General features: G+C 41.3%; 1 protein-coding gene across 1 annotated transcript in view; it reads right to left on the reverse strand.

Annotated features, from left to right (window-relative positions):
- LOC139061593 (CUB and sushi domain-containing protein 3-like) overlaps window positions 1–27,171 on the reverse strand; it is a 232,865-nt gene that overhangs the window by 60,742 nt on the left and 144,952 nt on the right. The window contains exons 20-31 of the mRNA XM_070547722.1: window positions 23,562–23,662; window positions 23,319–23,387; window positions 23,078–23,234; window positions 19,991–20,182; window positions 15,399–15,525; window positions 15,121–15,323; window positions 12,664–12,855; window positions 12,341–12,479; window positions 12,082–12,269; window positions 7,701–7,819; window positions 7,366–7,441; window positions 5,509–5,625 (exon numbers count right to left, since the gene is read on the reverse strand). Of these exons, the coding sequence (XP_070403823.1) occupies window positions 5,509–5,625; window positions 7,366–7,441; window positions 7,701–7,819; window positions 12,082–12,269; window positions 12,341–12,479; window positions 12,664–12,855; window positions 15,121–15,323; window positions 15,399–15,525; window positions 19,991–20,182; window positions 23,078–23,234; window positions 23,319–23,387; window positions 23,562–23,662 (1,680 nt within the window). The remainder of the gene's footprint in view (window positions 1–5,508; window positions 5,626–7,365; window positions 7,442–7,700; window positions 7,820–12,081; window positions 12,270–12,340; window positions 12,480–12,663; window positions 12,856–15,120; window positions 15,324–15,398; window positions 15,526–19,990; window positions 20,183–23,077; window positions 23,235–23,318; window positions 23,388–23,561; window positions 23,663–27,171) is intronic.

Raw genomic sequence — 27,171 nt, forward strand, 5'->3', positions numbered from 1 at the left:
AAACCTGTTAAACGGTTTGCAACGCCAAAGATCAACCCGTTATTACCAGCAGGAGAACATGCCAGCAGGTGGCGATTACCTGTATGCTGTATGTGTAATACTGATCCACTGCTTTTCACTCTCGCTGGTGAAAAATTAAATTCTAGATGGCCTCCAATGGCGAAGTATTCCTTTGCTAAACCATAAATTCACTAGTGCAGCTGTAGTGGCAGACAGTATTAGACAATCCCTCTGGGGTCGTAGGGTTCTGTCTCTTCCTAATCTAGCACAATTTTCTCTGTCTTAAGCAATTAGTGTTTTTTCAAACCAATCGTTAGTTGGATTAAGATTAAATCTATGTTGATGTCAACTCCGCTTCAAAAACCAAACAAAAACAAAGGAATCTCCTGCATGAGGAATAGCATTTATAGGAAGCCATATCCTTCCAAGTCCGCACGCACGCACGCACGCACGCACACACACACACACACACACACACACACAAGCACATATCTCACCTCTTCATCTTTGCCTTCCCCTCACTCTCACTTTGGCCCCAATAGCTGAGTTGTAGAGGATTAACGTGAACATTGCCAAGGATATCCGGCTATAAGAAGGTCAGTGGCCACATTCCACAAGGGTGTTTCTATAGATTTCTTTAAAAGGCAAAGACTCCCCTTCCTGGTTTAATGCAATAGCTCACTGCATGTAAAATTTATGGCAAGCAATGCGTAGCGGTATAAAAATGTGAGTTTTAATTGAGAATCGAGTCATCTGCACAGATATGAAGGTGGATTTGGCGATTAGGCGAGTCATAAGAGATCTATAGGGTAAGTTAATGCTAACATCTCAGTCGAACCTTTTCATAGAGAAGGAAAACCTCTCATCTCCAGGTGTCTTCACCACACAGCTCATCCGAGTAGGTAAACAACTTACAGGTGACAACTCTCAAAACGGGCTGAAGGGGAATGTGGGTCAGTGAGATTTTAGCGAGAATGCCCTGTGTGCTACTTCTCAGCAAAGATGCACTGATTCCTCGGCAGGTGACAAGAAAGACGATTTTCAGCTCGACTTGGTTGACCAGTGACTGGCAAATCAGGCAGTAATACCTCTGATTTTGTTCCAGTCAGTGAACGCACCACAACAATGCTGTCACTCTCCTGGCACAGAGCAGCTTCAGTCGGGAGTCTTGCTTTCTTAAATGGTCAAGGAAGACCAAAGGTTAAAAGATGCATGAGTTAGGGTTGAACATTCTGGTCAGTTATTAGACCCTATATCCTTTAGATAGATACACATAGAGAAAAAACAAAACATTTAAATTTCAGGAATGTTAAAATGTTAAACTATGCAGAATGGAATGCTTTTGTTCTTGGTGTGGACATGAAACAGTTTAGGATTTTGTCATTTCCTCTATTTTCTACCGAAAGTCTTTACTTATCACAAAACCATGTATTTAAAAAAAAAAAATGAGCATATTTTGCTCGTTTTAAAGGTTGGCATCATGTTTATTTCTATAGCACACGTTCCCACTGCACCAAAGTGCTGTCCAACAAAAACACAAACAATAAAAACAGCAAAGGACAAATGCATTTCCTTAAGATAAAAACAATAAACACTGTAAAAATAGCAAGTAAGCTAAAAACATGTCTAAAAGGTGACTCAAACGCCACATTAAAGGCCGGCATCAAAGGCCAGATTAAAAAGATATGTCATCAATAAAGATTTTAAACGCTCAAAGCAATGAGCATTCTATACACACACACACACACACACATATATATATATATATATATATATATATATATAGCTAAATTTAAAGGGGACATTTGATGCACAACTCACCATTTGCAGCCTTTTGTGCTGCCATGTGGGTCTCTACTGCCTCTATAAACATTCCAAACTTGAAAAAAACATGTCCATCTGTTTTCTTTCAGGGTGTGGTTTTAGGAAGGATGTGCCTAAAACAAGCTGTTTGAAAAGGTCCCCGTTTGTGATGTCATAAATCACAGATGACACTGGAATACATCTACCTCTCACCTGCTAGAGGAGCAGCAGCTATACTCCAGGCCCCTCCCAGACAATGGAGCTTCTCAGCTTTTAGAAGTCTGAGCATGAGGTGGGTGGGCGTGGCCAGCTAAAGCTTGTTTTCTTAAACAACCCCTTAAGCCCTAGGGCTATTTTGAAGCCTATTCCTCGAAAAATGGTAAAAATGGTATTTAATGGTAAAAATAGTTTAGATAGCTTTGTAGTGCTGGATTTGCTGATTAATTTGATGGGAATTATTACAATTTCTTCTGTAGAGTGAGGGTTGTTTTGGGCCTGCTGAGGAACTAACGTCACAGGGTCCCCCACCTGGGGGACCCTTCAGCTTAAAGGGTTAAAGTGACAGAGCGCTGAAACGACTTATTGTGGAGGGCACTGAAAAGGTCAAGAATAAAACTATTATAGTCGCTTGATGTGAGAGGCTCTTAGCGCAAAGAGTTTCATAAAGATATATTTTGTGGAACTATTACAATAAAAAAGGCCTATTATGTCCACTTTAAGGCTTCGAACAAAAAGAAGTCAAAAGGGTGAAACACAGAATGTGCTGATCAGATTTCTACAAAAACCTGGAGCGAAAAACCACCAAATAATTCTTGCTTCACAAAATGATGAACTGTAAAAATGAACCATAATGCATCAAAATGCTGCCCGTGTTGCTAGAATTTTAAATAATTTAGCGTTATAAGTAGTTTCTGGAGCTCTTCTCCACTTCTCTCCGAGTCAAAGCATAAAGAATGGGAAACGACCTTTGGGGGAGATAATTTTGATGCCATAAACCAATTTTTCTTTCATACTGACATCATCAAGGATAATCAACACTAGGAGAGATTATTACAGCGGTGCATTTTCTACACGGCTCATTGATGCCTCTACACTCAGCTCACACACACCCAAGAGACAGTCTGGGTCCCAAGATGTCGGGCAAAGCTTCAATCAGCCCAGTGGCCAAGATATCAGATGACTGAGTGTTTCAGTGTTGGTTTAAACAGGTTCTTACCGACATCAGATGGATAAAACCTGGGCACCGGTCCCCGTGGAGTCGCCGAACCTCCCGATGAGCTGCCTGAGTGGGTGTCCTCAGCCGTGTCATCATCTAACAGGAGGAGGGATGGTGGCTCCACAGGGACAGAATCCAAGGGTTTCCCCCACCTGCTGTTTCAACCGCCGGGGCTCTTTGCATAAATGGTGAAACATCATCAAGCATTTAATAACCAGCCCAGTGGGTCGATTTAGGCATCGGTGATGAAAAACGCCATTTGACTCTGATCATTATTGTAATTATTTACGCAAGAAATGAAGCTTTCCTGGCATCTGGGATTGTCACATGAGCCAAAGATGTTTCAATCGGGACATCGTCCAGGTTTCCCAGTAAACAAAGAGAGGGGGTGATTGGGATATGACATTTCAGAGACTTTGACAGGTCCTCACATACTCTAGCCCCAAAATTCCTGGACAGGTGGACAGGACCACAGTGCATGAATGTAATTGTCAGGAATGTTGTTTGTGCAGTGTGTACAGGTGTCAGACGACACAAACCCCATCTTGAACATCCTGTATAGTGTGTAGAATTTTGTACTGAATTAATTGTAAATTGGGGTGTCTGATCATTTTAAAAGTTTTTAAACAAGTTTGGGACCAGAAGTTCTGGTCAAAGCTGACTGATAGATCCACCTCCCATTTTTCAATAGGGATTACTATTCTATCATCTATTGTGGACAGTGTCTTATATACTTTAGACAGTAGTTTGGGGGGTTTGAGATTATAGAAGTCTAATACCCTTGGCGGTGTTTGTAATTCTATTTTATTGAGCTTAAATTTTTGCTTGACTACAGATTTAATTTGGTGATATTCTAAAAAGCTATTCTTATCCATTCCAAATTGGGAGACTATTCAATTAAATGGGATGAAGTCCAATCCTTCATATATGTTTTCCAGGTATAGGATTCCTTTATTTTTCCAGTCCGGAAGGTTCATCATTTTATTATTTAGCAAAATATCAGGATTATTCGAGATAGGTGTGCGTCTGCATGGTACTAGTGAAGACTCGGTCATTTTAAGATACTCCCACCATGCTGTCAGAGAGGTGCTGATACTAATACCTGGGAATTAATGTCTCTCCCAAGTTGGCTGATCTAACCAAACTGAACTACATCCCACTTTTAAAGAAAGTGGAAGATGATCTTGCAAGATGGGAATCCTTACAGATATCACTCATGGGGAGGGTTGCTACAATTAAAATGATGGTCTTACCCAGAATAAATTACTTATTCTCGATGATCCCAAACAAACCACCAGCTGACTGGTTTAGATCTCTGGACTCCTCAAGTACCAAATTCCTTTGGCAGGATAAACCTCCACGAATTAGCTTAAAAACGCTTCAGAAGACCAAAGACAGAGGAGGACTGGATCTACCCAACTTTTATTATTATTTCTTCGTCAACAGGCTGCATTATATACCACTAGATGAGTCCTGGTTAGATATAGAACAGACACTTTGCAATACGATAGAGCTTTCAGACTTACCATTTACTAGCTCAAGCATAAGAAAACATGAAGGCATCTGAGATTGTCAATCACAACAAGAAGGCCGACTAAACATTCAGTCTGCTCAGTCAAAATTCATACGTGGAGCTAATTTTCCAACGTGGCTAATATAACAAGACAACAGCCACCGTCAGTCAGGTTAGATGCATTTATTTACAACACCACAGATAATAATTGGACATCCGATCCACCAATTACTGACTGTTGAAGCTCAAGTCTCACACACACACACACACACACACACACACACACACACACACACGCACACGCACACGCACACACGCACACACACACATTTAGCCTGCCCATTTTAGGAATGAAATTATATCTGTGGACTGACAACAGAATATTCTGCTTCCTGTGTTTGCCACCAAGTTACAGAGCTTGTTAAACTTCTCAGATGTGCCCTTTGACCCCTCTCTTTCCCTTCATAACCACACTAAGAGCCTGTTTAATGAGTAAGAGCTTCCTTTCCTAACATGCTATTTTCCAATGGCTTAAGGACCACCAACCCAACATGGCAAGATAAGAAACAGTCTCATCTTTAAATGTCATTTCAATTATGAATCCGTGACCTTGAAGCAAATAAGCGAGCGGCAAGTGTCTTTTCGGAACGTCTCTGCTTGCTTCCCAGCATGATTAAAAAAATAAAACCCTACAGGCGACCTCCAGGAGTTCCTACGCAGTAAACATCAGACGTGTTTTAATGTCACTTTATTTCACTGAGTAAAATTCAATATGGAAATTCTTGTCAAAAAAACTAGCAATCACAGCTTTTGTGCTTACTGTCTCAAACTGTGTTTACACTTAAGCTGTTTTTTCTCTCCATGTTACGCTCAAAGGGACGCAATCATTTGAAATATTCAGGAATATTGTTTTGACAAGGAAGTGTGTAATGCAAATGCTTGTCTGAACTCGTATGTTCTGCACGAGCGAGCTTACCGAACTCTCTCGGCACAGATATGGAGTACACGCAGGTCTGTCCAGAAGTATAGTTTCTGGGGAAGTTCGGGGACAAAACGGTCCCATCTGAACCCGTAGAGCGACTTCCACACGGAGCTGAATGTGGGAACACACAGAAAGTGGTGTTTTTAGAGGAATACACAAAAACACACAGGATATGCAGAATTTAAGTCAAATTACACTAAAAAAAAACCAGCCTGGAGTGTTTGATTGACTCACACATGAATATGTTTACATAACATGAACATGTTGACTTTAGGTTTGGTAAATAAAGGGTTTATATTAAAGCCCTAAAAGAACATTTGGTTCGTCCTGTAAGCAACCATGAAAAGCAATTAAAAAGAAATTGTTTCGTGTTTTTATTTTTTTTAGCTAGCATTTGGTGGCTAAAACTTATTTGTTTTTAGACAAATCCTTTAAAACGGATCTTAATGTTAAGAAAATGGGCAGCCTTGTTATTCTTTTATTTAAATTTTTCGTAATGTTTTTTCCTGAACTTCCATAGCACTATTAGTTTTAGTGATGTGTAATTCAGGAAATCTAAAGTAAATTGATTAAAGTGACTTTGCAGTTTTTACCAACAATCTCTGGAAATATCCATTGAAATGTTGTTTAAAATGAATCAAATGAAGCCCATTTGTTGAAAAACATTGGCGACTTTGTAACATAAAACCATCAAAATTAGGTCTAAAATACACGGGAGCGAGTCTAAGTGTCTGGGCGACGCCATATTAGACACGACGATTCCTTCTATGTGGGCATGTGATTTTCATTTTGCTGGAGGTTTAACTATCTGACAAATTACTCATTCGAAAACTAGGAATTTTTGACCCTAATGGCCATCCGTAGGTTAAGTCTTACTCAAACACAAAAATACAGCTTGCTCGCAATGACGTACTGCCGTACTGCGATACGTACTGCCCCCTATCGCCAAGGGAAAACAATGTCACTGTAATGTAAATAAATGTCATTTAAATTTGTCAGACAAACATAAGGTTTTTGTAGTTTGTAGTTATATTCATCATGTATGGAAAGATCTGGTTTTACTGGTGCAAAGGCATGGTAAAATAATGGGTATGAATCCAGTTCTAAAACAATTTGTTTAACATCACGCCCATGTGCACATAAGCATCCGTATTAATCAGTTCGTATTAACAGTCCATGTGGGTTGGTTCCACAAAGTCCTTTGGGAAGTGTGCAGCTGGATTAAATTCAAATGAAGGCAACTGGACTTTTTGATGTTTTGCTTCTCATCCAAGGAGCTTCGTCCATTCTGACTGGAATATGGGAGAGCCAAGCTTATAAACTGGAGCTGTTTGTTGTTGCTTAAAAGAGCTGAAACTACATATGAATACCCCTCCTCCATACAATGATGAGTTGTCGAAGTCGTTATGGCTTAATGTGATAGAGTGGTTGTTTTCATTAGATGGATTTACTGAAGTTGTCTAAAATAATTAGTTTATTAACCAACACATTTTTCTATTCATTGACATTTATTATTCAGCTTTGTTTCGATAAGAAGTATTTTTATTGATTTTTCATGACTGTCAATAATTGTTCTTACATAACAATTTTTTTATTTTGTTTCGACTAAAAAATCTAACACTCAACTGAACTCAAACACCTGTAGGGGATTAACTCTGTCCATCCACACAAAAAGGAACATACTCAGATTACATTCTGAACCATGACCAGATTCTTTAAAAATAAAACACACACACACACACACACACACACACACACACACACACACACACACACAATTTTAGTTTATTCAACAAGTACTTTGCCAGGTGGTTAGTGGGTGCGTACTGATTGTTTATTATAGAGCTTTACCTTGACAGCTAGGCAAAGCCCTGTTCCATCCAGGCCTGCCATCATCTCCCATACTGCAGGTTAGAGTAGAATAGCCCTAGAAACACACACACACACACACACACACACACACACACACACACACACACACACACACACACACACACACACACACACACACACACACACACAGAGAAAAATTAACAATAAGCTAATTAACCAGCCACCAATCTGTTCCCCAATTAAACCGGCCATCCTGAAACACATTAACCAATAAACCACACAGCAACCTGCCAAAGCCTTTAACCAACCAATGTACCATTCCAACGTGTCAACAGTCATGTAGTCGTTTGTACCTGCAGGACATATCCAGCTTCGCAGTAGAAGGTGACCGTCGAGCCCAGCTTATAATCGGATCCCAGCCTGGTTCCATTCAGAACCACCCCGGGGTCGAAGCAGGACTCCCTCAGCTTAGCTGAGCGCAGAAACATGAAAGAACAAATTAGTAAGAGAGAGGATGAGGCAGAGAAAAAGGGACAGGCACACATGAGTAATGAGGCAAATTAATAATAACTAAGTCCCTTGCAATAATCAAACGAGGCAGGCGTAGCGTTGGCCTTTCTAACAGTCTGTTTGACTTAGCCGTTGTTGCCAAGATGGTGAAAGAACGATAACTTGTTGTCCCAGCTTCAAACCCTGGAAACGAAGGCTTTGGCCCTTCGTCTAAAAGATTATCAGCCACCTGCATCAACTTCAAAATTAATTCTGGAAGCCACAAAGAGCCAGTATTTGCTCTTTTGTGCAAGTAAATCACTCACACACACACGCACACACACACACACACACACCCTGATGGACTCATTTAGTACCCAACCATTCAGCAGAGTACAGAAAGGGTAATCATTCTTTTAATCTTGAAAGCAGCATGAAACATGAAGTCATCAATAAGGACAGGTTGCAGCTTCCTTTAAACGCTTACATGTTTCCTAACTTCTCCAAACAGACAGGCCAACATTCTGTCACATTACCAGGAGAAACCTTAAAGATTCATTTTCCAAGCTGCTGTGCTTATGAAAAGCAGATAAGACCCAAAAAGCCCCGACATAACGGCTTTAAGCAGATTATTACATTCACTTCTCACCAAATGAGTTATAAAGTGGCAATTAAACAAAACTTCCCTCTGGGATGCACTCCGTTAACAAAAAAAAGTTGTGTTTCTTTATGAAATTTTTATGCATTGCTTCATGAATTATTAAGTTCTGTATGGTGGTGCTATAAGTAGCACAAATGCCGCTCATAAGATGTTAAAACTGAGTTTCAGAGATTTCCTTGTTTATTAATTTAGCAGCAGCAGAATTAAGAAACTTCGGACTTTTCTTTTTACACTTTAACCAATCTCTTTAAAAGTTAGATCAGAGGTCTTCATGTCAGGGCCTGGAGGACCGGTATCCAGCACGTTTTACTGGTTTCTCTGCTCCAACACACTTGATTCAGTGGTTGAGTCACCTGTGCAGCAGCTCCTCAGGCTCTGCAGAAGGCTGTTAATCACCGATTTTAACTGAAACAGAGTTAAAACTGAAATGTGCAGGATACCTTCCCTCCAGGACCAGAACTGAATACCAGAGGTGTGACCAAGTCACTGCTTTGCAAGTCACACGTCTTTCCAGTCAAGTCTCGAGCCAAGTCCAAGTCAAAGACAGCCAAGTCCAAGTCGAGTCCAAGTCCTTAACTTTGATTTTTCAAGTCACTATCGAGTCATCTGTCCAACTTCAATTTAATGACAATGATAATGAATAAATACCAGAAATAAAGCTTCTTAAAGCTTCATTTATTTGCTGAAACAAGCAGAAAGTGCAGCTGAAACTGATTATAAACAAAGAGCTGCTGCATTTAGCAGTAAATCAAACCCAGAACGAAGAATGATTTATGATTTTTGTCCATGTCGTGCCACTTTTGTGCTAAAATATCAAATATGCTCAAGTCAAGTCAGAAGTCATTAAAATAACGGCTCAAGTCCAAGTCAACTGTCTCCAGTCCACACCTCTGCTGAATACCCCGGGTGTAGGTACAAACTTCACCAGCTTCACATGGGACAGCACTCTCCAGCCCTCCGCTGAGCAGAAACAGGACTTTTAACAGTTTTGTGGAGCGGGTAGGTGCCCTAGGGGGCGCTCTTTACATGCTGGTAGCTAATAAATGGATAGCAGCTAGCTTTATCAGTTCACCGACCAATGCCAAGAACCACAAGAAGAAGAAGTAGCAAAAACAAGTTTGCTTTGTTGTTAACATGATGGAGCGTGGAAGTACAAGTCACTCTGGGGTGAGGCAAAGAGGTGAAGATCTGCAAAACCTACACTTGTTTGAGGAACCTGAAGGAAGCAATGAAATCATGGACTGATGGTGACCTGGCTTTGTTGCTACTGACGCCCAAAGGGAAAACGTCTCCGTAAAAGCGTGTGTGCATCAAACTATAACTTAGATTTTAATCTGAATCAAAAGTATTTAAAAAAACAACTTTTGACTGAAGGTTCAAACAAGAAATAAGAGAGCGGAAAAACATGAAGAAACAGATAAATCATTAAACGTACAAATGGTCAAGAATAGGAGGAAGACAAGCAAAAAGATGTGTTTTCTGTCACCAAGAAGATCATCACATAAAGCTTCAACCTATTTTAAAAATGATGAAGCCAATAATAAACTAATGCAGCTTTTATTTCCACAGGACTGCATTCACATTTGGTCACTAGGAACCGAGTGTTCACTCTTTGAAAACAGACATGAAACTCCTCTTCGTGGAGATGTTTTACTGACACCCCAAGTGACACACTCTGTAAAAAGATCAAAACCCAAGTCGGAATAATTGAACAAAGCAGGAAGAACAGCTCTATGATGAGTGGACATCCGATGCTACGACTCTTGCGTCATCCGGATGGCAGACTTTTATCGCAGGTGAGAGCCAGATCTGCTTTTTGTGCTCAAAAACAAATATAGAGAAGGACTGGAAGAGTCCCAAGACAGATTTGGCTTTACCAACACATCCAGACTGGGCGGTGTGAAGCACTCCTCCCACAGACTAGACCTGTTCTAGTCACTTGCGGTGTCAAGGCAGCGTGGGAGGGTGAAACATTACATTTCCCCACCACTTCAGCACTTAAAAACAGCCGCCTGAAGACGAGCAGAAGGTAGCTGGTCTGCTGAGACACACGCTGGAAACAGATGTAGGCACCAGGTGGAACAGTGCCGATGAGATGGTTGACAGGTTCGCAGAGCAACAGTCTGCAGTGTGTGCTGTCTTCCAGACTCCTCAGGTGTGGAGATGTGAGCCTAACATCTGTACTCTCAGAGAGGCAGACATCTCCAAGGCGGAAGATCTCATCCCTGAAGTCGATGAGCGATGGAACTAATCTCTTGTCAAACGAGAGCAGCTTCACCATCTGCTGGATTGGGTTACTGCGAGCGTCCAGGAAAGAACGAACAGCACTGGAGAGTCATCAGTGCAGGAGATACGGCGGGATATCAGTGGGGGTTTGAGAAAAAGACACACTGGAGAAAAAAGCTCCTCGTCCTCACAGGATCCGAGTGATTATTCAGGAGCAGGATGGAGAAGAGAACAGGTACCGCTCAGGCCACGTCCCCAGAGGTACTACGTTCCATTAAAATGTCATTTAAGGACATTCAAGCCATCAAACAGGAAACACTTTGCTTATGTGTGATTGAGGCTGTATTCAGTAGAAGGGTTGGAGCACAAAAAAGAAAAAGACCATAGAAGAAGTCATCCCAGCTAATGAAGGGAAGTACTTCCAAAAACAAAGCCATCATCATCATCATCTTCGCTACACTAGGCCCTTCGGGACAGACCTTTATAATGACACTAAAATCCAGCCCCAGTTCTCTGAAGAGTTAATCAGCAGATGTTTCCTCCTGGCAGCGGTGTCTTAGTCGAGACTCATCGTCACGATTGTAGCTAAACTTGTTTGCATCATAACATGCAAACCAACTCAAACCCTAATGGAAAAAAGTTAGTACTTGTTGCTGAAGTACATTTGGATGCCATACATATGTTTATTTGGCTTCTAATTCCATAAGAGAAACCATTTCATAACCTAGTAAAGTGGTTTTTATTTGTTGTTCGGCTGTGTGATAACATAAGATGGGTGACATCTTTATTTGCCTTTTGTAGACATGCACTTGGACTGAGTACGTAGGATTACTCGTGCAGAGCTTAAAGGTAAGACAGTGTTCACTCACAGAAACTAGCTTTTCCATTTGGTTCATCAACAACGTGACAATCATTTGTTTTAAATAGATTGGAAGAGAAACTATTTTCCTTCACAAAAGATTTCAGAGAATTATTTAAAAAAGACAAGTGACTCAAAATTTTGATTAGGACCAGCCAATACACCAACAACTGACTGGCATTGCAACATCAATTATAAATAATAGTTTTACTATTTACCAATAATATTCCAGTAAATTGCAAATAAAACCTAACTAAAATAAAACAGCGAGAGGTTTATCGTTAGTCTCATGGTGACACTGGTTGGTTAGACAACGCTGCAGTTGCATGTTGTCATGACGACATGCAGAGATCCATCTAGTGTGGCTGCTGGTTATAGCTGATATTACACGCTCTAGGCAGGTCGAATTTACCCATCCTAACTTCTTTAACTATTTTTTGAACTTATTTGACCTCCACTGTAATAATCTGTTCAGTTCAGAGCTTCATCTTTACGTTACCTTTGTATTCCAGGTGAAAGCCGGTGTAAGACACCGACCCATCACTGCGGAATGCCAAGTGCATAGTGTTGGAGCTGCTCTCTATCCTCTCTGGGAGTTTGCTGTCCTGGAAGCTGCCGATCAGCGGACTGTTGCTGTCCGGACCGTCGTAAATGTAAAGGAAGTCGTAGTTTGGCTCGATGTTGAAGCTAGAAACAAGATAAGAGGTGAGAAGCTCCCGTTTTTTTTACCGGGAACAGACTGCAGGTTTGCAAGTTACCTGATAAAAGCCAGTGACAGAACGTAGTCAGAGTTGACAGCAATGAGCCAATCACAGTCCTTTGAGTGAGGGTAGGGATGGGGGTAGTTAGGAGAGAGTATAAATCCATTGGAGCCTGTCAGGTTTCCTCCACAAGGTGCTACAATGGCAACAAATTTAAATGTTATTAGCCTTAAAACACCATAACTCCCTAAATATGCTTGAGCAAACAGGACACTGCCCTTCTATACGTCCGTGGCAAGTGTGTCCTTGAGTGTAAACAACTCCAGCTGTGTGCAGTACATCTATTTTAATGTCCCTACAGAATGTACCCGAGTTCTTACCTATGCAGACGGGAGGACTGGGCTGCCAGTAGTATCTGTTATCCACTTGTATGCAGGTTATTCTGTCGTCCCCCTGGAGCTCGTATCCAGGGTCGCACTGAAAGGACACCGAATCCCCCGGCTCACGGCCATCTCCGCTACGACTACCATTCATTGGTACACCTGGGTCCCTGCAGGCTGTAGCCACTGAGCCTGGATAGGTAGGAGACGGGGACAATGGATGAGGGAAAGGAGAGCAATTACAAAAAGCAGGGTCACACACGTTCTACTATATATGGGTTTGGACTATTGCCTTGTGCCGAACCTTTGCTAAAAACAACCCCAGTAACTACGTACAACACCAGAGTGTAGAATATCTGACGTTCAAAGCAAGATGCTGCCAAACTATCCTCTTGGGTAAAGTTATTTAGGTTACATAAGAAGTGGGGTTTGTAAAAATACACATATATTTATTAAAATAACGCTCATATGCAAACAAAAACTCTAACCGGTGATTTTTCTAAGCTTTTACCAGCTTTTCCATTTAGTTTTTACTGAACAGGGGTTTGTTTGCGTGTTGTTCTGAGTCTGTTTTACATATTTAGTTCAAAACAACAAAATTAATTATTATTGCTTCACCCCTTGAATGTGATTTGTAATATTCATAATTGTGAAAATCCTCTATTTTATTTTGAAATAAAAAAATATATTGAAATTTGTTCCTTTAGATCTATTTCTGCCTTGGTAGATGAAATTTTTACATTTAGTCAGACCTTTTGTCATTTGTCCTGTTATCTTATTGAAATAGCAAATATAAAATGGTGAGGTCACATAACATTAAAATGAACTCATTGTGTTTTTTTTCCATTATGAACTTCCATTTATACTTTTTATTTGATCTCCTTAGAGTTGGTTTGACTTTATTAATAACTAAATATATTCTGGTGTCAGTCTTAAGTGTTTTACATTTTGCTGTTTAATTCTCGTGCAATAATATAATAAAAGAAGCTGTGAAACAACTGCTGCTAGAGTCTTACCAAGAACTCAGAGAATGGAGCGCATCACTCCCGATCTTAGATCCCTACACTGGTTACCAATAAACAATAGAATAGACTTCAAAGTGCTACTACTAGTTTATAAATCACTCAATGGCATGGGACTAAAATACATGTCAGATGTCATTCCTATATGTACACCCAACAGGGCTCTGAGATCCTTTGATAACAATCAGCTGTTAGAACCTCGGGTCAGAACAAAACAAGATGGAGATGCTTTAAGTTGCTATTCTGCTCACATATGGAATCAGCTTCCCCTTGCCCTGAGATGTGCCCCAACCCTCGTGTTGTTAAACTAAAAACCCTAATGTACTCGTTGTCTCCGCTGTAATCTGCGCTGTACCTCTGTCTTCTCCTTTAGCTCTGAACTGCAACTCCATTTGTGTTTTTACGTTTTCATATCGTGTCCTGATAATTGTAAAGCACATTGAATCGCCTCTGTGTTTGAAATGTGCTCTATACGTAAAGGTGCACTGCCTTGCCTAATAAAAAAGGATATAAATTAGGGGATGCTCCAATTCCATGCGACTCTGACCCTTTGGAAATCGCGTGATCACAGATCGGGCCGATCACGTGATTCTCAAAGGGTCGGAATCGCAAGGAAAAGACCGGATTTAACCAAATAAAACAACAAACATGACTTTCTAAATTCATCCTGAAATAGATATTTTTCAAATGGAACAACAATTCTAATTTTAACAAGCTCCCCTACATCATATTCATCGTTTCCTGGAGGAAAACGTCACAACGTCACACAATTTAGCTAGCAGGCTAACGTGTCTCCAGCGGAGAGGTAAGATGCCTGTAAGTTGGTGGTATTTTAACAGACGCTTGTAATGTGTGCATTCTGAGCATCTCTCGTGGTGGATTAGACAGAGCTGCATGACACGAAGCCTTCAAAACAAACTACTCTCTTTCAGCTTTTTCTTTCAGGTGTCCCCAAAGCGAATCACAGGTCTCCGCGAAGTCCCACTCAGCCTAGTTCACTGCAGCAACTCGGACAAAAACGCAGAACCAGCCGACAGTAAAAGATACGCTAATACACAACGAGAAATCACAGACGGACTGTGAAAAGTCTGGGCTTCTCAGCCTCCTACAGCACTTGAGCTGACTGTAGTAGCTACAGGTGTTGTGCAGAGAAAAGTTGCATAATGGGGGGGGAGATGTTCTTCCTACACAAGCGAAAGAGAAACTTAATGGACAACTTAGATGTGTTTTCCTTTGGTCTTCTTATTTTAATGCGTTGCTGAAGTCTTGGATTGGGACTCCGTATCCGCAGAGCTCTCTTATGGTTTTCATTTTTCTCTCATGGGTGAGATGAAGTGGCTAACACACATTTTATTTTAGGTCTAATTAAATAAACGGGATTCTACTTTGGGGAAGAGCAAACGTACGCGTTCAATATTTGATTCGTTTTACTTACTTGAGAACTCAATAGCAAATCCCGACTTGCTGATGTAAAAGTCGGTCTCAAACTGAACCGTGACGGTGTTTAGGGTGGAGTGGATTCCCTCCGGGAGCAGAGACCCACTGAGCTCAGCCAGAGACATTTCATTCTCAGGTGGGCCGTCCCAAACCTTCAGCATGTCGTGGCTGGCTTCAGTATCGAAGGCCAGGAACTGCAGGCTGTAATAATGTGTTTATACGATTAAAAATAATGACGTTTTAAAGGAAAGCCTTCTTTTGAAAAGGTCGCTTTACCTCACGATGTTCCCTGAATCCACCTCGATGGTCCAGGTGCAGCGGAGGTTGTTGTCGTAAGGAAAGGGGTATCCAGGGGAAAGAATCCTCCCGGAGGACTCGCCTTTAAAGCGGCCGCCGCACTCGGCTGCAGGACAGATAAAAAACACGTAAAATACACCGAATCCCTTTTGATATGAATACTGTGTGAAATGTCGCTGACATGATGTTACACAACCGTCGCTGACGTCCCACGAATGACATGAACTAAGACATCCCAGTGTGTTCCAGAGCGACGACAAGTCAACCATTTATCTGTCTGAGGCAATTGTTTATTTAGACATTCAAACCCACAAGGTGGACCCGTGGGGCCGCTAAATGATCACCAAAGAAAAAAAGCAGATGATTAAAAACGAAGCCGCCGCTCCACCTCTGCGTCAAGCCGTCTCTCTGGTTTTTTTCTGTCCCAGCAGAACATTAAGAGTGGAGCGGAAGACGGATGAGCAGGAAGAAGAAACAAAGTGCTGATCTTGCATTCCTCCCTGAAGGAATCACATCACATTATATAACTAAAATAATTCCTCTCTCCCACTTTGTCTCTCTCAGTTATATATTTTCGCAATCTTCATTCTCTCTGCTGTTCCTCCCTCTGCAAGTCCCTCCTCCCTCGGGCTCCTCATCACTTGAATACATTATCTGGTGTAACAGGAGCAATATAAAGAGAGGACGCCGTAAGACTATAGGCAAAGGGAAGGGGAGTTTAAAAAAAGAACCAACGGGGGTAAAGAAGGAGAACCTGAGCAATAATAATAAGAAATACAATATTAAGACTGGCGGTTGGATGAGGTCACGGTGTGTCACTGCTAAAATACAAAGTCAGAGAATTTTAGCCAGTGGTTTTATGAGTCTTTCATTATTAATAGTGAAAAAGGAGGGAGACTTATTAAGCTGAGTTCAAAATCCAAAAGTTGAAAGGAGGGAATGTGGAAAGAAAGACCTTTCAAGTGTTTGGCTGGGTCTTAAACTGCAGCAGACATTTTGTTCATCCCTTTGAAATGACGTTGCCTTTCTTTGGGCCTAATTAAACGATGTTACTGCAGCGGTGCAACAGGGCGCACTAAATAACTTATTTATGCAGCTCTAATAAAGGCAGCGTATGAGATGAAATGTAACGTACAGGGACAATAATGGGTTTGGTAGCACAGTGCATCTGGTCCATCAAGTATCGTGGGGGCAGCAGAAGCTCAGGAGGTACAGCAGGCTGTCCAACAATCGGAAGGTTGCAGATTCGATACCGGTTTCCGGCAGAGAACCCTAATGTTGTGTCCTTGGGCAAGACACTGCTGGTGGTGGTCAGTGCGCCCCAGGGCAGCTGTGACTACATCGTAGCTCATTACCAGGGAATGTGTGTGTGAATGGATGAATGATACACTGTAGTGTAAAGTGCTTTGGAGTCCTCTGACTCTGAAAGGCGCTATACAACTGTGGTCATTTATCATATAGTATACAATCAGTCAGGCAAATCCTTGTTCCTTCATTCCTCATTAGAAGTTTCTGAACTCCATGGGTCACCCTTAACATCTGTGGTTGTTTTCATGGATGACGATCCAGTAAAAGTGTCACAGGATTAGTGACTAAACTGTTAATTTCATGTAAAAGAAAAATAAAAGACTTTACTGAACTAAAACGTTAGATTTTAGGAGATTCAAGGTTTTGGCCTGGCAGAGACAGTATATAGCACCACCATGTTTCTACGCAAAAACATCCAACTATGGATACTCTGTATTGGCTTTTTATTTTGTTTTTACAGATATATGCATATTTCCTAGTCCTAATTTCCAATATGATGTGTACTCACATAAAAAAGAAAGACTAAAACATTTTATGTTACTAACACCACATATCTCCTATTATGCATGCCTACATTTACAACTACTCCATTTAAGTTAGTAATAGGAAAAGTGCCACATTTATTTTGTCTCCAAAAGCAGAATCTCATTAGTAGTAGTAGTAGTAGGCTGATAGTAGTAATAGTCATTCTCCTTAAGAGTGACACTAAGATGTGTGTATTAGTTAGTAATGCATTTTTTTCTTTTTCTGTATATTGCAGCTATGATAAAACATTCATAAAGATCTTCAGATAAGAAAATTAAACCTTGGAATAAGAATCTTGTTTTTGTTTTTGTTGCTAGCTGGCTAGCTACACATAGCTATGTGTTGAGGGCAGCGTATGTTCACACAGGGCTAATTCCTACAAGTTGTGCCAAACAAACTGAACTATTTCATAAACTTTACTTCAAATCTCTCATATGCTTTAATTTTGAGAGAGAGGAAAAGTAGCTGAAGAGTTTGATGTATCATGTGTGTATGGTATGTATTTAAGACTGAAAACCAATATTGGTTATTTCCAATTGAAATTTTTAGTGCGATATATTGTATTGTTTATAAATCGTTCTGATAAACGTCTTGATTAGCTTGTATTTTTTAGCAAATTCTATTTTAATTTCATATTGTACTATTTCACAGTTTATCACTTTCTTTTTTATATTGTATAAAAAATAAATTGGTTCATATATTTAGCAGCAAATTGTACCTCATAGTTTCGCGACATCATATTTTTGTGTATACGACCCTTTCTTTTCATGTCGGTGTGTATTTGTGAAAAGCTAAAGTGCAAAATCCTGAGAAAGAAAATCGATTTGTTGACATCAATATTTGTTTGTATGATGTCCCATCTGTTTAGAGACATTAAAACGGCAATGATGTTATAACAGAATATTTAGAAATGTGTCAATGTTCAAAGGGGGGTGTACTTCCCAGCGTGTTTTATCGTTTCCATAAAAGAACTGCTGCTTTGATAAATGTGTCTGTAGCAAGAAGCAAATTGATTAAAAGTAGTTTATGGGTCAATTCGAAGAAAAAGGGATGGTTGCTTAGACAGACACATAAATAGGAGTTAGTAGGAAGCGTGTGTGTGCGTGTGTGTGTGTAAGAGCATGTCTGAGAGCTGAACGTACATGAATGTAGCCTCCAGAAACACAAGATAAAATTGCCCACTACAGGCAAACGGTTGTTTGTGTTGGACAGAAAGCATCCAGGTGGTGTAATCCTAAATAAATTGGTTTTTCACTGGGACTTTAAACTCTCAACAGTTTGTGGTAAACGTAAGAAATCAAGAAGGCAATTCAAAAAGAAATTGGCCTCCCATCTGTTTTGCTTCCAGTTTATTGAGAGGATCTTCCGTAAGCGGAGATGTTGCCGAAAACAGAAAAACGGTGTAATCTTTCCACTGTGCAATAACAAATGTTGCTGTTGAAAGTGTTTGCGTTAAAATGAAGTGTGTTTTAATTGCTGCGTCCCTATAATATGATTCGGTTTTCTATGCTAGGCTATGATATTTTATTTTTTTGTTTGGCACATTTTAAGATGGCCCAGGAAATCTCTGCAATGTGATTTGATCGACGGAATATTTGTTCTGGGCCAAAACAAGGCTGAGTAGAGAGGCCCAGACTTCCCTCTCTCCAGCCACCTGGGCCAGCTCCTCCAGGAAATCCTAAGGCGTTCCCAGGCCAGATGAGACATAGTCCCTCCAGCATCTTCCCTTGGGTTGGACGTGCCTGGAAAACCTCACCAGGGAGGCGTCCAGGAGGCATCTTGACCAGATGCCCGATCCACCTCAACTGGCTCCTTCTGATGTGGAGGAGCAGCGGGTCTACTCAGAGCCCCTCCCAGATGACCGAGCTTCTCACCCTATCTCTAAGGGAGGGCCCAGCCACCCTGTGGAGAAAACTCATTTCGGCCGCTTGTATTCGCGATCTCGTTCTTTCAGTCACTACCCAAAGCTTGTGACCGTAATGGTAGGAACGTAGATCGACCAGTAAATCAAGAGCTTTGCCTTCTGGCTCAGCTCTCTCTTAACCACATCAGATCCGTACAACTCCCGCATCACTGCAGTCACGGCACCGATCCGCCCATCAATCATGAGCAAGACCCTGAGATACTAAAACTCCTCCACTTGAGGCAGGACATCATCCCTGACCCGGAGAAGGCATTCCACCCTTTTCCGACTTTAGACCATGGTCTTGGATTTAGGGGAGTTGACTCTCATCCCAGCTGCTTCACACTCTGCTGCAAACCGCTCAGCGAAAGCTGGAGATCACGTTCTGATGAAGCCAACAGGACCACATCATCGTCAAAAAGCAGAGACTCGATAATTAGGCCACCTAAACGGATCCCTTCAACACCTTGGCTGTGCCTAGAAACCCTGTCCATAATTGTTATGAACAAAATCGGTGACAAAGGGCAGCCTTGGCGGAGTTGCAGCTACTGCGGATACAGCATTGGGTTTTTGTCCCTAAAATGTTTCCACTGAGTAAAATAAAATGTGTAGCTAAGTGCCATTATGTCTGTGGCTTAGCTCTCAAACTCTGGTCTTTGAGGGCTGTTTAAAACCACCTGTATACATTAGCAGGTGATTAAGGTGTGACTCAACCATTCAATCAACTGTGTCAGAGCAGGGAAACAACTAAAACATGCTGGGCGATGCCCTCAAGGGCCGGAGTTTGAGACCACCGATTTTCCAAGAGTAACTGATTCACATTTCAAAGACCTACCGATACATGAAGGCAGAGGGTTGTCCCAAGCTCTCCTTTCACCAGTCATACACTTCAGTGTGGTGGCCCCATGCAGCGTGTACCCTGGCTCACATCTGTATGTGATGCTGCTCCCAGAGAAATGGCCTTGGTCGTTGACTTTGAAGCCAAACTGAGGCACGCCGGGGTCCTCGCAGTGAGATAACTCGAAACCTGGTTGGAGAAAAGGGCGAAAAATACTCAGAGTGGACTTAAAAAAAACTTCAAATGGGAAATGCAAAGCCCATATGAGGAAACAAATGTATTTTTCCCCAAATGAATGGCGATATCTCCTTAAAATCTGGTGCACTTAAGTATTTTGTTTACAACCAAGCTGGCATCAGCAACTCTGTAAAAAGGATACACGATGCATACCATTTAGGAGTGATACAGGAACATGTGTACACTTTATCCAATTTAAGGTTGTTTTTCACTCTCTGAGCTCAGTTTCCATGGTAATATTCAGAATATTCAGTTAGCGCACAGTCTTCCAGCGTAGGATTTGAATAGATTTATAAATATCCTTACAAGACCATAACCAGGATTTGATCTACGACATTACCCAGAAGACAAGGTGGCGGCCGTGTTTTGAGCTGTTCTCCGGGCAGTGATGTAGGGGCGTGTCTAAATCTTTGAACGTGGTCATTTGGAAAACCGAGCTTTCACCACTGAGCAACGGAAACACATCTATCATCACCCAGAGATCTACAGGGCACCGTTACCCATCTGAAATGACTCTGTTTGTTAAACATGTGTACGGAAACAAAAGAGAATGAATTATTCATTGAAATCTATCGAGATTTATACTCGATTACAGCTTTTACTCTTCCAGGGTATCTGCAGGATTAAGGGAGCCGAATTTAAGACTTTTAAAGACCTTTTTTAAGGCCGCTTCGACCAAATTTAAGCTATTTTTTTAAATTAAATTGAAGCTATAATTTCCAGCTATTGCCTGGAACCGGTGCTAACCACATCGCAAACGTGGGATTACCCACCCAATTACCATTAAACTTGCACTTCCCCATGGCGCAAGCTCCCACTAGCTTAACCAGCTAATGTGCTCATCTAAAAATAGCCCTCTTTCACAACCAACTGAATGTGTACGGTTCCGCTTACACCAACATCATACAAAAAAAAATGCTGAAGACTAACTAGAAATTCTTGTTCATTGGGTCTTGGGTAATTTAAGACCTTTGGAAACTGTATTTAAGGATTATTTGTCACTTTTAAGGATTTTTAAGGCCTTAAATTTAGAAAAGCCAATTTAAGACTTTTTCAGACTTTTTAAGGACCCGCGGATACCCTGTCTTCATATCAAATTGTAGCACAGAAATACGAACAGAAAAATGCTGCAGTGCTATTTAAGCTAATGTTCTCCCACCCCCCAAAAAATACTTAGCTAAATTATGAGAAGGGTGCAGAGAAATCCTCCGTTCATTCAAAAAGAACAATGCAAACCTGGTCATGCAATCATGTGAAGCGTAATTAGAGCAGAGCTTCTAATTTCAACGATGAGAGCGGACTGTCGAGGACAGGCGAGCACCAACGGATGCAGGAACTCTTTGGAAGCTTTAACTAACTGCGACAAATTCGTTTTTATCTTCAGGTTTCAAGTACGACCTATTATGTTGAACAGAAACAAAAAAGGGGTCATAGTTGGTAGCAGTGTTACCTTGCAGTCAAAAGTGTTGCAGGTTTGAATCCGGTCTGTGGCCTTTGCTGCGTGGAGTTTGCATGTTCTCCCATTGGAAAAGTGGGTTTTCTTCCACAGTCCAAAAACACGCATATTAGGTCCATTCACTCAAAAATTGGAAGTCACTTTAGCTTCTCACCCTATCTCCAAGGGAGAGCCCCGCCACACTGTGGAGAAAACTCCTTTTGGCCACTTGTATCTGCGGTCTCATTCTTTTGGTCACTGCCCAAAGCTTGTGACCATAGGTGAGGGTAGGAACGTAGATCACCTGGTAAATCCAGAGCTTCGCCTTCCAACTCTTCACCGGGACAGACCGGTACAACGCCTGCAGCACTGCAGACACAGCACCAATCCGCCTGTCCATCTCCCGCACTACATTTCCCTCACTCGTCTACAAAGCCCTGAGATCCTTAACCTCCTCCGCTTGAGGCAGGACCTCATCCCTGACCTGGAGAAGGCATTCTACCCTTTTCCGACTCAAGACCACGGTCTCAGATTTAGAGGAGCTGACTCTCACCCCAGCTGCTTCACGAGAGCTGGAGATCACTGTCTGGTGAAGCCAACAGGACCACCTCATCTGCAAAAAGCAGAGACCTGACCACCAAAACGGGTCCCCTCAGCACATGCTGGCCATATTTATACTATAGTAATTTATACTACAACAGCTTGGTTACTAACAAAGGCTCTTATACCCATTTTGTTCCCGGGGCACCACCCACATAATTAGCTGTGTTGCTAAGTAAACCCCGTGTTGCAATCAGGCTCTCACTTTGTATGATTTCCAGTCAAGAACCTTTGATACAAAAAAAATTCCAATAATTTGCTAAGATTTGCTGAACATTTTTTTATTCTAGCAAAAAAATACATGTACAAGCTTGTGCAGAGCCATAAACAAGAGTGAGTACCAACTGTTTTCCATGCAAGAATCAACCAGACAACACTCGCACTCTCAGAACATCTACCTTCTTACAGCCCCAAGAGTCCAGCCTGAATGGAGAAGAGGGTTTTTTTAAATATCCATCTTCCTGGAATCAGTAGAGGAATTAGACTTAAAGCTTCACGAGCCGGTCTCCCGGGACACTTTAAAGTGGTTTGTTTAGAACAGTTGGTGACAAGTACATCTAGTTGTAAATGCTTTTAAAATTTGGGTTTATTTTTATTGCTTTGATTTTTGTAATCACGTCTGAAACCTTTTCTGTGTTGCTGTCTTGGCCAGCATGCGCTTGCAAAATAGATTTTTAATCTCCCCGAGTGTTTCCTGATTAAATGAAGGCCGCATATGAATAAAAACAAGATTTTTTTTTCTCCCCTGCCCAAAGTTCTTTCAAGAGGAAATAAAAAGGCTGATGAAAAGAGAAGTTTCTTTCAAAACTTACTTGAGTAGACTAGTTTGAATCCTTCTCCGGTGCTTTCTGAATCACTATAAAACTCCAGCCAAAGGTGGTTTGATGTGGAAATCAGAGTGAGGCCCAACATGGATGACCCAGTAAAAGCTCCCAGAACCTGGGCTGTGTTGTCTTTCCCATCATAAATCTGCAACAAAACAACATTTTAAATACTTTTTTGGGGGTAGAAAGAACAACATTGAGAGCTCTGTAAGTATATGCGTTTGTTTACTTTGAGAATATCGCCCTGAGCGAGATGGAAGGTCCTCGCAGAAATGTTGATGCCTTTCCCAGCTTGCACCTGGAGTCAACATGGAATACAGATCAGGCTTACAGACCAGGATCACGGGCGGTTTGCACTTGTTGTTAAAACTGTATTATTGCACCATTTGAATGCATGGTGCCTCTTTTTAAATACTGCTTAAACCATCCCTATTGAACAGAAACCCAAAGGTCCTACAAGTTACAGGACTACCTGGATGCTGTAGATGCACTCATGGTTGTTGTCGTAGTTCAGTGGATAGTTGGGAGAAAGGAGTATTCCTTCATTATTTACAACTGAAGAACCACACTCGGCTAAAGAAGAAACACAATACAAAGACACGGTTTAACTTCCATTGGCAGCATTTGGGAAAGTTTGGGTAAAATGACAAGTTCACTTCTTTTTTCAGTACTTTTGCAGTGGTCTCCAGTATAAATGAATGCCTTGTGAGTGGGATTCTGTGTGGAAAAAAGTCTTGCGCTCCTGTTTCAGAAAGTGGAAGTTAGCCGGCGCAGACAATGACAAGATTTTAGGTCTTTTTTCCTGGTATTCAAACATCTGGGCTCTGATTGGATAACAGCAACACATCTCTACCACTGACTCAGTTTGCTCTGCAACATTGGATGCTTTATCTCCACAACTAACAAGTCTGAAGCAGTTCTGTCATGTTGATTAGTTGCTAATGCTAACGGTTCGTTTTTACTAGACGAGGCACGCTCTGCTCTCTCCTGGAGGCTAAACCATCAGCAGTCTCCTCCGCTGCGAGCCAAGATGGGTGAGTCCATGAATGCTAACTTACAGGAAATAGAGGTAGAAGGCTATTTTCACATTAAGCCTGCATTTGAAACCCAAAGTGACTAATCACCAGTGTTGGGAAAGTTACTTTTAAAAAGTAATTAGTTATAGTTACTGATTACTTTATCTACTACTACAAGATTACAAAAGTAACTAATTACTAAGAAAAATAACTATTTTATAACTTTTTTTCATTAAAGAACGCAATAAAAATGGGTTCCCTTCTTAATTAAACTTACTAAATTTACTATATTACTGAAATATAAATGGCGAGACTGGAACATAATAAAATGTACTCCAATGTTTTTTGTTATAAAACTGAATAATTGAAATAAATGAGCGTTTAACAGGAGGAACTACAAACTGGAACATTACTCTAATCTAGACTATTAAAATGTCACTGTGTGATATGTAACAAGACCCCAATCAGCTAAAATGTATAATAGCAAATAGAAACACCTGTAAAGGTTCATGGGCCTTTAAATGGTCTCTCAGTCTAGTTAAATTACTGAAATAAATGTGATTTTGCACAGTATTCTAATTTTTCCAGCTTCACATAATTGTGTGTTTTTAGAAACATTTCTGTTGCTGGTAATCTAGCAATGGGTAAATAAATAAATAAAATCCTTTAAAATGACACTAGAAGAGGCACAAGCCTGATGGAGGACTTAACTTTACTAACTTGAGTCAGACGCAAACCCAGAAGAGCTGAAGCTGGGTGGTAAACACACACAGGTAGTTCTGATAACACCTGAGCTCCATGACGTCTGAGACTGATGCAACCAGCGTTACAGCTGTACTAAAGAGACGATCAGAAACAGGTTACAGCTGGATAATCTAGGAAGGTAGAAGATCGTGACGTCTGAGCGGTGAACAGGTGAGCGGACCTTTGGGACGTTCCGCAGTCACGCCAAGAATGGTACGGCTGCAGATTTACGCCTGCAGCAGCGAATCTGCGGGTCTGCAGCTGTAACTATTATCACATCTTCTTTGTTCTTCACGGCCGTGATGCGCTTGGATGAAAACATGATAAATGACCCGCACTTGTGTAGCGCCTCTCAGAGTAAGCACTCTAAAGCACTTTACACTACAGTGTATCATTCATCCATCACACACATTCACACACTGATGGTGATGAGATACGATGTAGCCACAGCTGCCCTGGGGTGCACTGACAGAGGCGAGGCTGCTGAGCACTGACCACCACCATCAGGGAAGGTGGGTTAAGTGTCTTGCCCAAGGACACAACAGCAGAATTCTCTGTCCGGAGCCGGGATTGAACCTGTAGTGATCTGTGGTTCGTATATTTATACACTGTAATTTGATCTAAATATTATAATCAGAAGTGGTTGTTTTTATCATCAGAGAGTTTACTTAAACACTCTGTATTGACTGAGAGACAAGAAAAGAGAGAGTTGGGATCGTTTAAGAATCTTTAATTTCTATAATTATAAATTCTTACAATCTACCAGGACTAACTCTGTGATGGATGCTATACTGAAACCTTCCAATTATTGGACAACCCGCTCAACCTGTGGAGCTACTGCTGCCTCTTTAGCTCCTGATGACAGCTTCAACACACCACGGTGCTGATTAGTAACGCACGCATTTCCTCATCAGTAACGGAAAATGGTGTTATGATAAAAGAAGATGTTGATTAATTAGAATACTTGTTACTGAAAAACTGTTTTTTTTAGTAACGTTGTTATTTGAAACGACGTTATTCCCATCACTGCTGATCCCATTTCAAAAATATATTTTTTTAGGAAACCTTTTAAGGTTTAACTTCATAACCAGATAACCTTTCATCTGAGTTTTGCACAAAATGACTCTGAAAGCGGTTTGGTTCCATTCCGCTGACGGTCTTTCTGCGCAAATCTCAACATTTCATTTTTGCTTTTGAAAATCTCCATCGACATTATTCCAACAAGAATGCTAGACAACAAAACACAGGAAAAAAGTATTTAAAAGTTGTTTTGGTAATGCTTCCTTTTACAGTCCCCTAATTACTAAGTATTTACATGGTAATTACATAGTAAGTTCAAGAGTATTATTGTGTAATTAAAGTGTAAAATTGTAATAAAGAGTAATTATTGTGTAAAACAGTATTTACTGGGAATGATTAATAACAATAAAACTAGAATTAAACCTGAGTTACATGGTAATAACTGTTTAAGAACTCAGAAACAGTGCCACCTAGGTGTTAAGTGCTCGCCCCATATTCGGAAGGTTGCAGGTTCGAGCCCCGCTCAGTCTGTCGTTGTGTCCTTGGGCAAGACACAACCCACGTTGCCTGCTGGTCAACACGTTCTCACTCCCAGCGCGTCAAAAACAAACGCTTGGTCAGCCACCCTCCACGTCAGACCCCAGACGCCAATAGTGCCCTTTTTCGTTACATATGTGCAAAAAGGGGTTTTTCCCTTATTTGACTGCAGATCCCAATGCAGCATTACACTGACGCGATGGGATGTACGCAGCCAGGGCACCAAACAAGCTCATTGTACATTAACCTTATCCTCTTATTTAACCTTCCCCTCACCCCTATCCTAACCTTAACCATCTTGCTAGCGAACACGTTGGTGATGTGTCGATCGCTCTAAAAGCCGGCTCTATGAAGTGAACGGCGGGAGCCGCCTCGTGATTGGTCGGGTTTGGACCGAGCCAACGCGAGGGGGAGGTTTCAACTACCACGGTGGAGGTTAAAAGTAGAGGGTATGTGTAACCTCCCCCTCGCCAGATGGTACGTTTTAACGTTCCCCTTGGGCGGCAAATACGAAAATTCACAGTCAGACTCTGACTGTCAGAGTCAGAATGCAGGGGAAACAAATGCTTGATCGCAGTGAGAGTAACGTTTTAGGTAGCAAGAGGGTTAAGGTTAGGATGAGGGAGAGGGGAAGGTTATAAATAGCGAAACGTTAAGGTTTAGGTGCGGTTAAACGAGGTGGTTCGGTGCCGCATCGGTTAAATGAGCTGGTTCGGTGCCGCATTTAAGGTTTAGGTGCGGTTAAACGAGCCGGTTCGGTGCTGC

Source organism: Nothobranchius furzeri, chromosome 19 (genome assembly GCF_043380555.1).
Source record: "Nothobranchius furzeri strain GRZ-AD chromosome 19, NfurGRZ-RIMD1, whole genome shotgun sequence".
NCBI lineage: Eukaryota > Metazoa > Chordata > Actinopteri > Cyprinodontiformes > Nothobranchiidae > Nothobranchius > Nothobranchius furzeri.